Consider the following 15,148-nt stretch of genomic DNA (forward strand, 5'->3'; position numbering starts at 1 on the left):
AGCACTGTCGCCTTGCACCTTCAGGGTCCTGGTTCGATTCCCCTCCTTGGATCTTAGTGTGTGTGGAGTTAGTTCCCCCAGTGCTTGATGAGTTTCCTCTGCGTGCTTCGGTTTCCTCCTAGAGTCCAAAGACATGCAGATAAGACTAACTGGCATTCCCAAATTGCCCACAGTATGTGTGCCCTGTAATGGATTGACACCTCGTCCAGGGGTATATTCTTTCAACAAGTTTACTGTTCAAATGTAAGGTTTTTGCGGTAAACATCTTAGACCTTTTTACATCAAGAGCTGCAAATAGAAATTAACAAAAGAATTAGAAGTTTTGCATTTTACAGTTGTTTTGCCTTTAATTAACATCTTTTACTTTAATGCAAACTCACAAGTACACACATTGCGCTTTAACTACAATCTAAGGCTGACACCTGTGATGTAATCCATCTCTGGAGAAAGAAAAAAAAAGATCTAGTTAGTTCTCCCTTGATCAGCCATAACATAACAGTAGAAGGCACTGATGTGAGAACAAGCTGCAATTTGTGGGCTTGTAAGCGTTGCATCAGGAGTTTTAAAACAGCTTAGCTGAGTTTTGACCATTTACACTACACACTGACTTTTGTTAATTTGTTTCTTTGAAAAAATATTAAACACTTAAAATGTCAGCCTAATCTAAGTGTATTGTACCCTATATTATATAGACACGAGCATTTACTTTACTCAGAAATAATAACCACATTTAATTAGTATTTTTAAAACAATAAATATTAATGAACCTTACTGCAGCTGTCAATATAATAATTAACAGATTTCAAATGAGAATCTGGACCAAGATTTGTGGACGAATCACTGTGATAACAATTTGAATAACCTTTCCAACCTCAGAAAAAAGCCATCAAACCAACCATCACTTTAAGAGTGTCCTCAAAGTGCAGTAGAGAAAGCAGGAAGCTTATTTGTCCAAACACAAAAATCTATTTCTGCTGTAAACCTATAAAGCAGCAGCATCTTATTAAGGTTTATTTGTTGCTTTTTTTCTATAAATATAAGGACTCAAAATTGAAAATGGCATTTGCGTCTCACGAAATTAACAGGGAAATGCATTGAAGTAAATTTTACGAAACACAATAAAGTCCCAGTTTGCTTATAGTCTTATAAAGGCTAATCTTATATACGTTTATTATATAGTTTTTGAACATTAGTCTGACAACACCTGTGGCTCACCCACTTTTTCTGATGCACACCCAGAGTTTTCTGGCTACGCAAGTGTTACACATGATAAAATATAAAGGTTCACTGTGTTAACATTTACTTGTTAAATTCGATGCAAATAAGAAACACCTATATTTAATATAAATTTTAAATTTGCACTGTAATTTTAGTACTGTGATTGTAAATTCGTTTAATGTTTCAATTGTATTTTATTTAAATTTTAGGTAATAAATCTACTACAAATTTAAAAAACACAAAATAGAAGATGAAAAAAAAAAAACTACAGGTATTACTTACACATGATAAAATCTAAAGACTCACTGTGTTAACGTTTACTTTGCTTAAATTTGATCCTAATAAGATTTAGTCTAATTTAAATTCTAAATTTGTACTGTGATTTTAGTACTGTGATTATGAATTCGTTTAACTACAATGTTTCATTTGATTTTATCCGCTACTACGTGCAGCTCTAAGGGAGCTACGGCTCATTAATCCTTGGAAGAATGACAGTCTATAGGTATACTGTATTTCGCCACTTAGCGGTAAAAGCCAGAAAACGCACAAACCCAAATGCTGCCACCGTGAGGTGTGGCGGTAAAACCAGAATACCACTTGAGTACCTTCAGTAGTACCATCTGTAGGTGAAGCTTTTATTTTGTCACATAATGTATACATTCTGTACAGTGAAAATCTTTCTTCACATATCCCAGACAGGGATATCATCAAGCATTGGGCGCTTTTATTAGTTTTTTTGCTAAGCATATTAATTTGCATTTGACTATAACTAGAGTGAAATAAAAAATTGGTTTATGGAGGGATGTTCAAAAAGTAAGCAGTGCTTTGTGTTTATAACTTCTGTCCAGTTGTATCTTGATTAGCTATATTTTTAAGAAATACTTTAGCTTCTGCACTTTTTTTTACAAGACTGGCTAGTCATAGGTTTTATAGTTCATGTTTCTTCATCTTTGTCTCACTGTTAACCATGTTAGCATTTCTGCTTAAAAAATACTCCTTTAGTAAAATGCGAAAAAATCAAGCTCTGCACCAATTATTATATTTTTTTTTTTTTGCTTTATTAAAGCTAAGGTTTTTATTTACTACATGATTAAACTCATTTTTTATTCCATCATGCAGCATTTTTTTTTTTTGGTTGATTTCTGATCTTTTTATAAGCACTCTATTCATTGTTGTCCTTCCGCTGATGTTTTCCATTTAATATGTCCAATTTAGCTGACCTAATACGCTTTTTTTCCCTGACTGAAACAAGGAAATTAGCTTCATGATATATAAAAATAATAATAATAATAATAATGTTGCTCATATGCCATAATTTTAATTTTTTCAGTGTTCTACAAACACTGCTAGAAAATTAGCTTGAAATGTTTGGTTTATTTCTTTAACTGTAATATTACAGAGATGCTTATACAACCACGGGAAATCATAAGTTGTCTGTTTCTAGCTAATCATACCGAGACAGCACACATGTGTCGCCAACATCATCCTTGGAACAGCTCCTATCTCAAATGTCTGACAATCATTCATAATATGCCGTTGAGACATCAGCAGTTATTCATAAATGCTCACCAGACGATGTCTGGAAGAAAGCACATATACAATATGTCTGGTCAATGTTGACCTGATATATAAACTTACATAAAAACGTTATATCTCTATATATTGTCCAAATTAACACCATCAAAAATAATTCCAAGTCTAACTGTTTCCAAGGGGAGTTTAATCTAAGTAGAAGAGGTCAGCTTTCTAGTATCGTTTCATACTGAAGCGCCCCCAGTGGCAACGCTGGGACTGTAGCTTGCATTTGTGTTTCTTTTTTCAGGTGACACACAGTGTCTGCATTCTGCCATATTAAGGGCTTTAGTCTTTGGATGTCTGGATCTAGATCAATCTACTAGTTCTTTTTTTTTAACAGTTTGTCACATGGGACGCCCAGCGTTGAACATACTGCTCTCAAAGCAAACGCACTATTATATGCTAGGCGTGAACTGGATGGCCAATTGGAAACAACTATTATCTTGCCAGTGTAACTTGATATACAGTATGGGGACTGCTGTTAGGATACAGTATGTTACTAGATTACATTAGCTATCTCTTTTAAGCGTGGCCAATTAGGGTCCCGGGCAACCGCAACATAAAACTGGGCAGTGTGCTGGAGTTTCCGCTTGCCCAGTGAGCTCACTAATAAATTATTAATGATTAAACCTTGGCAAAGGTTTTTTTTCATTAGGTTGCCTTAAAGGGGGAAGCTGAAAAGAAAGATGTTTGAATGCTATCTGTTATGTTGCAAGTTGTCTGGATGGTAATTCTGTTGAAGAGCATATAGATAAATGCCATAAATAAATGTACATGTAAATCATGATTTAGACAGATCTGTTACTAACACTTAAAAACAGATTTGTAACTGACCTACAATGCTGACCCACTCCAATTTGTGTCTGTGTTCAATTTCAAGAAGCTCTAGGCTACGTTGTCCATGTATGTTTTTTTCTTGTTAATGGATTAATGAACATAATTCTAATTTATTTTTTTCTTAGTCCTTGCCCCTATTAGCTGCTGTTTCCATGAGCAGAGTTTAAAAGTGCACTACAGTTCTGCCACTGAATTTAAATCCGCTGCTGCAGTGATGACAAAGCATATTTTTTATCTCCCCGTTTTAAGCACTGAATCCAATGGATCGTCCGCAGAGGGGAGTCTGTTAGAAGGTTGCCTGAATTACTAGCTTAATTCTTTGCTGAGTCATTTACGCAGTGTTTTACCATGTTTACCCTCTCTTTTGAAGACTGACTAATGCATTGCACCACACTAACACAAGGTGTTTATGCTTCAAACAATAGCATGCTACTCATAAATGCCTTTATTTGCATTTGTTTCCATTTACGCCACACTCAGGCACTTAGATGCATGATGAACACTGCTGGCATCAGAGCTGCTTGTAGATCGAAATGAATTAGCATTACAGAGTCATGAAAATGAAAAGTCACACTGAATCCAGCTAATTCCAAATAAAATGGTGAAGTAACAAAACAAAAACATGAGTAACACCAATGCATGTGCATAATCTAATTATTAAAGTTACTCAAAGCGGTAATTAAATGACAGAAAGTGCACTCAATCACCAAAAGAAAAGAGTAGGGATGCACCGAAATGAAAATTCTGGGCCGAAAACGAAACCGAAATTTTTGGATGCACTTGGCCAAAAACCGATACCGAAACCGAAAATGGCTTCATTAAAAAACATGTTTAAAATATTTTCTTTTTGTTTGTATTAAAAAAATGTTGCATATTGCAACTTTGCTGTCCTCATCTGAAACTTTGAAGTGCTTCCAAACCGCCGACATACTCCGTGTTTGATGCGTAATGACAGCGCGAACGAGACGGGAGGATGGGAAAGGCATGGCGACAATTTCGGCTTTTATTTTCGGCGCTTTCTTACGTTTCGGCCGAAACCGGTAATGCTATTTCGGCCGAAAATTTTCGGCGGCCGAAATTTCGGTGCATCCCTAGAAAAGAGTATTAACTGCATGCACCTGTGCAGAAAAAGTCATAAGACACGTCATTAGAATGAATCCTTGGAAATAAAAGGACAGGCGAGCGCAGATGCTTCGTATTTGTTATGTAATTACCACAACCAAAAAAGTAAATAAAACTTTTGATAAGAATATGACTTAGGCACAGACCATCAAGTAAACATTTTTTACAGTAAGGTAAGTTCAAATTTGTCAATATACATTACTATGATGGAATACAGTATTTTCTGTACACCATTTTGCCAAATCCAAATCATTAAGGTCATTAGGTCATCTAAAATCACAGAGCAGGGTCAGCAGATGCTGAGACGCACAGTGCACAGAGGTCACCACCTTTCTGCAGAGTCAACAGCTACATGGAATGGGTTTCCATGGCCGAGCAGCATCTTATGCAGTGGTGTAAAGCACATTGGACGCCACTGGACTCGAGCAGTGGTGATGTGTTCTCTGTAGTGACAAATCACACTTCCTCTGTCTAGCAATCCAATGGATGAGTTTGGGTTTGGCGGTTGCCAGGAGAATGGTACTTGTTTGACTTCATTATGCCAAGTGTAAAGTTTGATGGAGGGGGATTATGATGTGGGGTTGATTCCAGGAGTTGGGCTCGGTCTCTTAGTACTTTTAATGCTTCAGTCTACAAAGACATTTTTTTAAAATTTCATGCTCCCAACTTCGTGGGAACAGTTTAGGGATGGCCGCATGGCAGTTAAGGGATGGCACCAGTGCAAAAAGCAAGGTCCATAAAGACATGGATGAGCAAGTCTGGTGTGGAAGAACATGACTGGCCTGCACAGAGTCCTGACCTCAACCCCATAGACACCATTGGGATGAATTAAAACTTCTGGAAAAATGATCAAAAATTCCATTAACACACTCCTAAACCTTGTGGAAAGCCTTTACAGAAGCGTTAAAGCTGTTGTAGCCACAAAGGGTGGGCCAACATCATATTAAACCCTATGGATAAATTGGATTTGGATGTTACTCGAATCCATATGCATCTGAAGGTGAATACTTATGTCAATATATATATATATTTTATTTTATGGAAACATACTACAGCAAAAGAAATATCTAACTTTCTGCGGATTTAATTACTGCCCAGTTTTAAAGTTACCTTAAACTGTATATATGTCTGTGACACTAGAAGGTAGTTAACTTAAATGTAGGAAAAAAAACTATAAACCCCACTGGGCTTTCAAAACTATATTGCTAGTGGACACAGACAGAAAGGTACACATATTCTGCATGGCCATCAAGCCATCACACAATAATGCATAAATATTACACTAGCTAGATTGTGACGCAGTTGATACTAAAGCCCACACAACTGTAAAGCTGATAAATGTTCAGCAATAACATTTAACTGCATGTGTCAGCTCCCTTTTTAAGATTTATGCCTGTTTTAAGGCAAATACATGAGTTCCCTTTGGTGTTCTGAGCAGCCAGGGTAAACTAGATTGATTCTATTGATACTATTGATTTACCACCAACTACAACAGACACTTTATTCCAGTGTAAAGACGCTGGTTTTATTTCCATTACAATGGACTGGAAACATCGATTCAACCAAGCTGGAAGCGCAATTGTCTAGAATATCACTGTTCACTATAGCATTATAATTTTCTTTACTGAAACTAAAGAGCACAAACTTATATATACACACCAATTAAAATTACCTGATCCTAGTGGAACCTCAGACAAACAACAGGATATAACATTTTATTTATCATTTATCATTTTAAATGAATACAAAAAGGCAAAAATCTGTGGGCAATATTACTATAAGTACCCCTGTACTGCTTCCATGGGATTTAAGAGGGTAAGAGGGCCAGCTAATTATCAGCCCTTGATTAATAGTTCATCAGCTGGTGTGTTTTGGCATTTTGCTGGTCTGGAGCATTCAGGTGTGTGACAATGCCAGAAAGGAAAGACATAAGCAATGGACTGGTCTTAGAAAAGCAGTTGTTTCTGCATAACAATCTGGAAAAGCTTATAAAAAACAATTCTAAACGATTTGTAGTCCAACGTTATCCAGTGAAAAAGATTTTTCACAAAAGCATTCAGATTTAATTCCCACCCGTTGGGACGTTTTCAGCAGAAACACCTCATACCTACTGTCAAGCACAGCAGTGGAGGGGTGATGATTTGGGCTTGTTTTGCAGCTACAAATGCTAAGCTTTTTGCAGTCACTGAGTGGACAATGAACTCTTCTTTATACCAAAGTATTCTAGAGGCTGTCCAACAGCTATATCTGTCCAACAGCTAAAGCTTGGAAAATTATCTGCACACCAAAAAATCCACATAAGATTGGATGCAAAAAGTAAAAAATCAAGGTTTTGGAATGGCCTTGTCAAAGTCCAGACCTCAACCTAACTGAGACCTGAGAGCCGTGCATAAGCGTATGCCCAAAATCCTCATAGTAATGCTGTAAAGAGAAATGGACTAAAATTTCTCCACAACAGTGTGAGAGACAGATAAATACAGTAATGCAGGTAACTTCAAGTTATTGCCGCTAATGGTGGATCTACAATTTTTTTGAAATACATGTTGTTAAATAAATATTGTTACACTAACATCTTACTGTATATGTTTTTCATCTGACATTGTATTTATGTCCACTGCAAAAAAAAAGCACCTACAATGCGCACAGAAGCATCAGAACCGGACCACAGAACAATGAAAGAAGGTGGCCATCAGTTATCTTGTGAGGAGGAAGGATATATACAGAGTCAATAGTGCTTCTAATAGTGCTTATTACGCTTCTACAACTACTGTACAAATCCATATTATGGCAAGAAGCACTCTTAAGAAAAGAGAAAAGACAGCCCGTCATTACTAAATGACAGAAATGTTCAGTCAATCTGAAACATCTCAAGAACATTGAATGTATCTCCAACATGTGTTTCAAACACTATAATGAAACTGGCTATTCATGTGGACTGTCCCATGAAAAAAAAGCCCAAGAGATACTTTTGCTGCAGAGGATAAGTTTATCAGAAAGACCAGCCTCAGAAACTGCTCATTTTCAGCACCTTAGATAACTTAGGTCAATAAACACAAGTAATGAATGTTATAATGATCAGTGGAAAACTGTCCTTTGGTCTGATGAGTCCGAATTTGAGAGCTTTAGTTCTAACTGACATGTCTTTGTTAGACTTTGAAAAGGTGAACAGACAGTTCCTGAATGTGTGTTTCCCACTGTGAAGCATAGGGAGAAGGTGTGATGGTGTGGGGGTGCTTTGTTGGTGACAAAATTGAGATCAAAGTTAACCAGGATTTTGCAGCGACTTGCCATCCCATCTGGTTTGCACTTACTGCAGTGGGACCATCATTTGTTTTCCAACAGGACACAGCTCTAGGTTATGTAAGAACTATCTGTCCAAGAAGGAGTATGATGGAGTGCTGCATCAGATGGCCTGGACTACACAATCACCCGATCTAAATCCAGCGGGGGAGATGGTTTGGGATGAGATGGACTGAAGAGCGATGGAAAATCAGCCAAGTACTCAACACCCCTCCTGTACCTACACATTTTCTCAAAAAAATACCAGAAATAATTGAATTCCTGTTAAAATTAGTCAACTCGTCACTTAGCAATTATATTTTTTTCTTTAATTAACAGTTAATATATCCCTAATCAAGAAACCTGACCTTGTCAGCTGTCCAACTATAGACCAACATCAAACATCCCATTTACCGATCAGGATTTAGGCCTCATCATAGTACAGAGACAACGCTAGTAATAAACGACCTCCTACTAGACCCTGATCAGGGTTGTGTCTCTTTGTTTGTGTTATTTGACCTTAGTACAGCTTTTGACTCTATTGATCGTAGTATTCTCCTTGATAGATTAGAAAGTGTTATAAGAGTTAAGGAAACAGCCCTATTCTTATTTGACTAAGTGGTATCAGTTTGCAGATTTAAATGGTGATGATTCTACGTGTACAGAGTGAAGTCTGGCATTCTACAGGGTTTGGTTTTACCCCTTTTGCTAATTTTCTCTCATGCTTCTTCTGGGCAACATTTTTCATAATACCCCTATCTCACGTACGCGGTTTCGCGCGGTGGCCATAAGTACAGTTCATCATGATTCACCGCAGGTTTTGTTGCAGTGAATAAGTTTCCATCTTTCTGCGCGAAAAATTAAACGTTTCATTTTTTTACGGTCCTCGCGAAAGCTTGCGGGTGTTGCACAACTTTGCGGAATTTCAGCAAAACATCGGCGGGCAATCATGGCATCTCACGGTGCCTAACATCATATCTCACCGTGAGTCGAACCGCATAGGTGAGATAGGTGTTTTAGCAAGGTATTAGTTTCTACTGTCATGCTGATAAGTTGAGGAATGTGTGGACATTAGACATTGGATGCTAATTAACCTAATTCTGCTTAATCCGGATGTAAAGCACTTTTACCAGGACTACATGCAGCTAGAATTAAGTTTACTGATCACAAAGTAATTTTGGGTTGCCTGTTTTGTTTTATTATGAGCAGCATCAAAAGACATTGGTGTAATTATAGATTTCAGTCTTTTATTTGAAGCTCATGCGTATAATATTTCTAGGATAGCATTCTTTCACCTTTTTTATATTGCCAAGATAAGAAATATAGTGCCACTACATGACAGAAAAATCAGTTTATGCTTTTGGTCAATCATTAGGTTGGCTTATTGTAATGCCTTTCTGTCTGGTTGTACAACTAGGTGAATAAACAAGCCCAGTTAGTTTAGAATGCAGCAGCCAGAGTCCTCACTAAAACCAAAAGATATGAGCATCCCTATCTTATATACATATATACACCGCATATTATGAAAATTACAGCAGGGGGCAGAGCTTTTTCTTACAAAGCCCCAAAGTTATGTTCAGGACTCAGACACAGTCTCAGTGTTCAAGTCTAGGCTAAAAACTTCATTTAGCAAAGCATTTTGTGAATAGACTTCTCTATTGTGAACTAGTATGTTGGGGAACTGGTATGTGGTGAACTGGTACATTTGGATGCTGTCTTCCTCCCATCTTCACTCAATTTTGAGTTTCCTTCTGACTCTCCCTTTTTAGTTATGCTGTCATAGTTAGCCCTGCCCGAGTCCCTGCTTGCTTTATGCACAAAAAATATACTTACCTGATATATTCGAATGTTACAGTACCTGATTGTTCTCTCTCTCTCTATCTCTCTTTGTCGAGCTACACATGGCGCTCCTGAGCTGTCAGTGATCCAGACCACCTTTGCCCTCCAGACCTGTCTGACTCATCTTGGTGCCCTACTTCTGGTTGGAGATGTCATTGCATGGAGCCCCTGTGTGGTCTGCTTGGAATGTGTGCTGTGTACTGTTTCCCTTGACCATAAAAATGGTCTTGGACTCAGCTGATGCAGACAGCTGTTCTCAGCGGACTTGTGACTGCAGTCATTCAATAGTTTAGATTGGAAATTCCTATAAACCGTTTTGTGCCTGAGCCACCAATAACAAAAATAGACTTCATATTAACTTAAATACCCCTCCTGTTATGTTGGGCTTCCTGGCTCCTAACACATAGTATGACTGCGGAACAATCCCTGCTGTTCGTTATCACCCAAATGAGGATGGTTCCCTGTTGAGCCTGGTTCCTTTCAAGCTTTCTACACGTTGTAATCTCGGGAGGTTTTTCTTGCTCTAGTTACCCTCATCTTGCTCATCAGGGACAATCTGATGATTATGACTATTTGTAAAAGCGGTATATGAATAAAATTGAATTGAACTGAATTCTAGGAGGCAGACTGAGATAATGCAAGAGTGTGCTAAAAGCTGTCATTTAATAAATTTCTGTTGACTACATAATTCCATATTTTTTTATTTTATTGTCTTCAGTATTAATAATCTGATGATTAATGTTGAAAACACTAAAAATAAAGAACAAATATTGAGAATGTATGTCTAGACCTTTTGGTACTGTATGTACACACACACATACAGTATAAAATGTAAAAAATGAACACACACATTTCCCCACATGCTGTACTTGATAGCAAGAATGTGGTTTTGTCACCCAGCCCTATCTGACACAAAGCCTTCCATCTCACACTACCCACAAACCCCTTAGTTAACTTCACAAAGGAAACATTGAGTGTGGTCTTCGCCCTTTTCCTGTGTGTCTCAGTTATCAAGTCGTTGCAGACTTCATTAAAAGGATTACAGAAATGTGAACACAAACACTAATTTTTGTGAACAGAAAAGTGTCTCAGGTTGCAAAACACATTGAAACTTGAGGCAGATGCCAGACAACGACACTCCTCTTAACCGAGAACCGGAATGCCAATGCTGCAGGGGGCAAAGGCTTAATGAAACTGGTCAGTTCAAGGAAAACTGAGCCTAGGTTATGGCCAATATTTATCTGTCTAGTATGAGTTTTATAAAAAAATTATTCCACTCATTCAGGGTTTTTTTGTTTGTTTGTTTTGGTTTTGTTTTTCTCACTTTTCTGAATAAACTCTGGAGACTCTAATGGTGTGAAAATGCCCTGGAGATCAGCAGTTTCGGAAATACTCAGAGCAGCCTGTCTGGCGCTAACAACCATGCCACAACAAACTCGCCAACATCACACTCTGATGTCTGACATGAATATAAATTGAAGCTCTTGATCTGTATCTGCATAATTTTATGCATTATTCGGCTGGCTCGTGATTGGCTGCTTGCATAAAAGAGCAGGTGTGCCTGTGTTCCTAATAAAGAGGCCGATTAATGCACGATTATAGGACATGGGATGCCAAATACAAGGGTTCCATCATGTTGCGTTGAAATTATTAATACAGTCAGGAAGTTAACACTTTTTTGGAGCACAATGTGACTTTATTTACAAAACATTCTGTATACAATTGCGACTTCTTTGTAAAAACACACGTCGTCTCTCACGCTTATGGTGAACTCATGTTAACACATTTGGGGGTTATCCATGTAATTGCTTAATTATGGTAATTTCCGCTATCTCTGGAGACATTTGGGACATTAAGGGAGCAAGTACTGGAACAATATGACTGCATGGCATAATGAAGGTAATTTGTAAAAGTAAAACAAAAACATATACTAAAATACCAGAACATTCTTAATGTAATACATCCTTAAGAAATATAATCTTATGGTTAATATTTAGAACAAGGGTGTAATATAAAGCCGATCTTTGTGATATAACAAAACCAGCACTGCTGATACTTACCAGTTCTACCGATCCATAGTGTTTCCGGCTAAACTCGCCTCTCCTGCAGCCCAGGTCTTCGGACGCAGAGCTGAAACACACACACGCACACACACACAAAACTGGTCACAAAGATGAAGTAGCATTGCACTGGGTGTAGACATACAGATAAAGGATTGAATGAGAACTAGATATTAATGACACTTCTGAATACAGATTTTTGGACCGAGTAGCATTTTCATACGCGTTGGTTGTGTGCTTGTTTAATTTGGCCCGTAACAGACTGACTTGAGGATGTATATTTTTTTATAGTTGCCATAATCAAATTATGCCTCACATAGTTAATGGTGATAAGCAAACACGAGTTTTCAAACAATGTTATTCTAGAAAACATGCAAAGTAGGCGCTGTGTGTGTGTGTGTGTGTGGATATATGAGGACAAGAGTGTTTGACTAGGTTTCTCCTGCTCTAGTAGAAAAGGCTATCATTATGCTTCCATTAGTACTTTTGCCCGCAAATAATGTAATAATTTCTGTTCAGAAGAAAACCTGACATGTGACAGCTGAGTACGCCAGGGCTTCAGGCCATGTTATCACATCTTCTGCTACTGTGATGCTTACTTTGGGACTATGAGCGCCTGGGTGTTTTCTCCTCTTGGAACAGGATAGCGGTGAAAAAAGAAGATTTCATGCCTTTGGCCTGTTCTGGTTCTTACTGACCTTCTTTTGTCCTTCCAGAGACAACCAACAAAAGGTGTGAAAGTTGGAGAAGGAAAAGGTGTCAGAAAATCATTTAAATATACTTTCACAGGTAGAGAAAAGTTTAAAAGGTGGCTTCTTCTGTCAGCTTAGACAAATATTACCCGCCTGGGTGACAAGTATAATTTTAGACAACACGGTGGCGCTTCTGCTAGTAATGAGAGGTTAAAAAAGAATGGCCAGACTGGTTGAAGACGACAGGGCTCCAGTCCAGTCAGCTAAAAACTGAAATCTGATGCTACTGTGGGCACAGGCTCAGCAAAACTCGATTGGAACCAGTCTGGCTGTTTTCTTCTGAGCTTTCTAATCAACAAGGTGTTCCTGCCAACAGAAATGACACCCACTGAATGTTTGTTGTTTTTTGCACCATTCTGTGTAAACACTCGACGACTGCTGTGCATTAAAATCAAAACAGAAATCCCATTTCCAGTCTGATGTGGATATTAACTGATGTGTTTCTGCGTGACTGTATGCTGCTTCCACATAATTGGATCATTTTTGCATAGATTACGTGATACGGAATTCAAACAATATTGCTCTCAGTTGCTAGAAAATCCCTAAGGATTAGCTCCTTATACTTTATTGAGCAGTTTCCTTTCTTTCGTGCTTTCAGATTGGCTTGCCGAGGAAACCGTTTAAAGCCATCGCAGACAAAGGTCGTCTTGTGGCACCAATTAGCGTTATTGACCAGAACGCCCCACTTCGTGACTATGCATCCGTTTCTACCGATACAGAATTCAGAGAATGGAGTGTCTTAGAGCGCTCATGTTCCCTTTAGGCGCTTGTGCATGAGGTCTAGTTTCAAACATACCGAATGTGCCGTAATTACTGTGACATGATGATGTACATAGAAGCAAATACTGGTTATTTTATTTAAGTCATGAGACTGTGAAATGCTGAATTACTGTAGAAAAATATGTTCTTGCACAGGCCCTAATAATTATACAAAGTCGCTACAGTCAAATAATGCTTTGGAATAAAAAATAAACACAAGAACAGTAACACTTCACATTTATCCCCTTGCTTGTTAAACTGATCATCTGTAAATACGCTACAGACCTATTCCTGTGGTATTTGCAATGCTGCGCACATACTGCTTTTAATCCACGCTCTGCTCACACCCGCAGTGTAGAAGATTAATGCTTAAAAAAAACAGCTACAGTTCCATGTGCTACGGCTGTGAACTTTAATTATATCTGTCATATTAGCAGCTGCGAAATGACAAACTGGATCAGCAGACATGACATAGGACTAATGTGACGAACTGAAATTACACATTGGATGAACATATGACTTAAACTGAGCTGACCATCAGGTGAAAGAAAGTGTTTCCAATATCCAACAGATGCCTTGCAGATCTCAACACAACAAAAGCACATGGTTAAATTCATGAATACTGAAATAACTCTCAGGCCAATTTCATCACACATATACTATGTACTAGAAGTCTCAGGCGTGGGTGAACACCCAGAAAAGTTCACAGAGAGCCAGATGACGACCTTGAAAATGAAGTAAACACAAATCACGTATCCTTATGACAACAGCATTGTGCTGTGGAAAAGAGAGAGACTTGGTTTCTAAAAAGGGATAAGAGACGTTATTGAATAATACTAAAGCATTAAAACTTGTTTATGCATTCCCTTTAACCTTTCCTTTTAACGCCTATCACCACGGCACCCTTTGCACACATGCTCATGAAAAGACCGTAAAGACGTCTGCCACGCCCACACAATCCAGCGCAGCTTTATTACTTTGCATTTTTACAAAGAAAATAACAAAGCGGAGAGCCAAAGAGACTCAGAGAAACTAAAACAGCAAAACATCATGCAGATGGCAGAATAATGTTAAGGCAGGTTAATGTTTCTTGGTAAAGCTACGGTGGTGTGTCAGTGACTCAGTGGACATCAGTGACACAACAAACTAAACAGTACAATGCGTATATATAAACAGTTTTATAATTATAATGCTGGAACAACTTCAAGAGTGGGATGGCAACTGGAGCAGTGGAAGCAGTCGAGCTGAGCTTACGACCAGGGACAACGTGGCATAATTAATCCTCATCCACGAATGTTTTTGGAATGTGGAATAATCCTGGAAAACCCACAGGAAATCCACTCAGAAACAAGCATGACATGTGAAACTACACACAGAGAGTAATCTGAGAGCTCAGAATCTAACAGAGGAACCTGCACCAGGGTGTCACCCAATATTATTCAATAGTAGTAATAATAGGCAGCTCAAATAGACTTTGACCCAAGTCTTATGTTTCAAATACAAGGTGCGTTCAAGATAAACCGGGACTTTTTTTTCCAGAAGCACAGTACGGTGATGAGAGTGAAATGAGAAAATTTGAATAGTGCAGACTAGGGCTGGGCGATGAAACGATAACGATATGTATAATTTTTATTCTTTGTCGGAAGAAAACTGAGGTGGTGAAGATAGTTTGGTTGCTGTCATGCGCACTTGCTCCGCGACCGGCAC

The 15,148-nt window shown here is 38.2% G+C and overlaps 1 protein-coding gene across 4 annotated transcripts in view; it reads right to left on the reverse strand.

Annotated features, from left to right (window-relative positions):
- Positions 1–15,148, reverse strand: part of garnl3 (GTPase activating Rap/RanGAP domain like 3) — a 102,083-nt gene that overhangs the window by 47,914 nt on the left and 39,021 nt on the right. For 3 of the 4 annotated variants that reach the window (XM_053485288.1, XM_053485289.1, XM_053485290.1), the window contains exon 2: positions 11,931–12,000. In XM_053485288.1, the coding sequence (XP_053341263.1) occupies positions 11,931–12,000 (70 nt within the window). Of the gene's footprint in view, positions 1–18; positions 119–11,930; positions 12,001–15,148 lie in introns of all 4 variants that reach the window. The other variant, XM_053485292.1, reaches the window with a different exon arrangement.

The sequence above is a fragment of the Clarias gariepinus genome, chromosome 24 (assembly GCF_024256425.1).
Source record: "Clarias gariepinus isolate MV-2021 ecotype Netherlands chromosome 24, CGAR_prim_01v2, whole genome shotgun sequence".
Classification (NCBI taxonomy): domain Eukaryota; kingdom Metazoa; phylum Chordata; class Actinopteri; order Siluriformes; family Clariidae; genus Clarias; species Clarias gariepinus.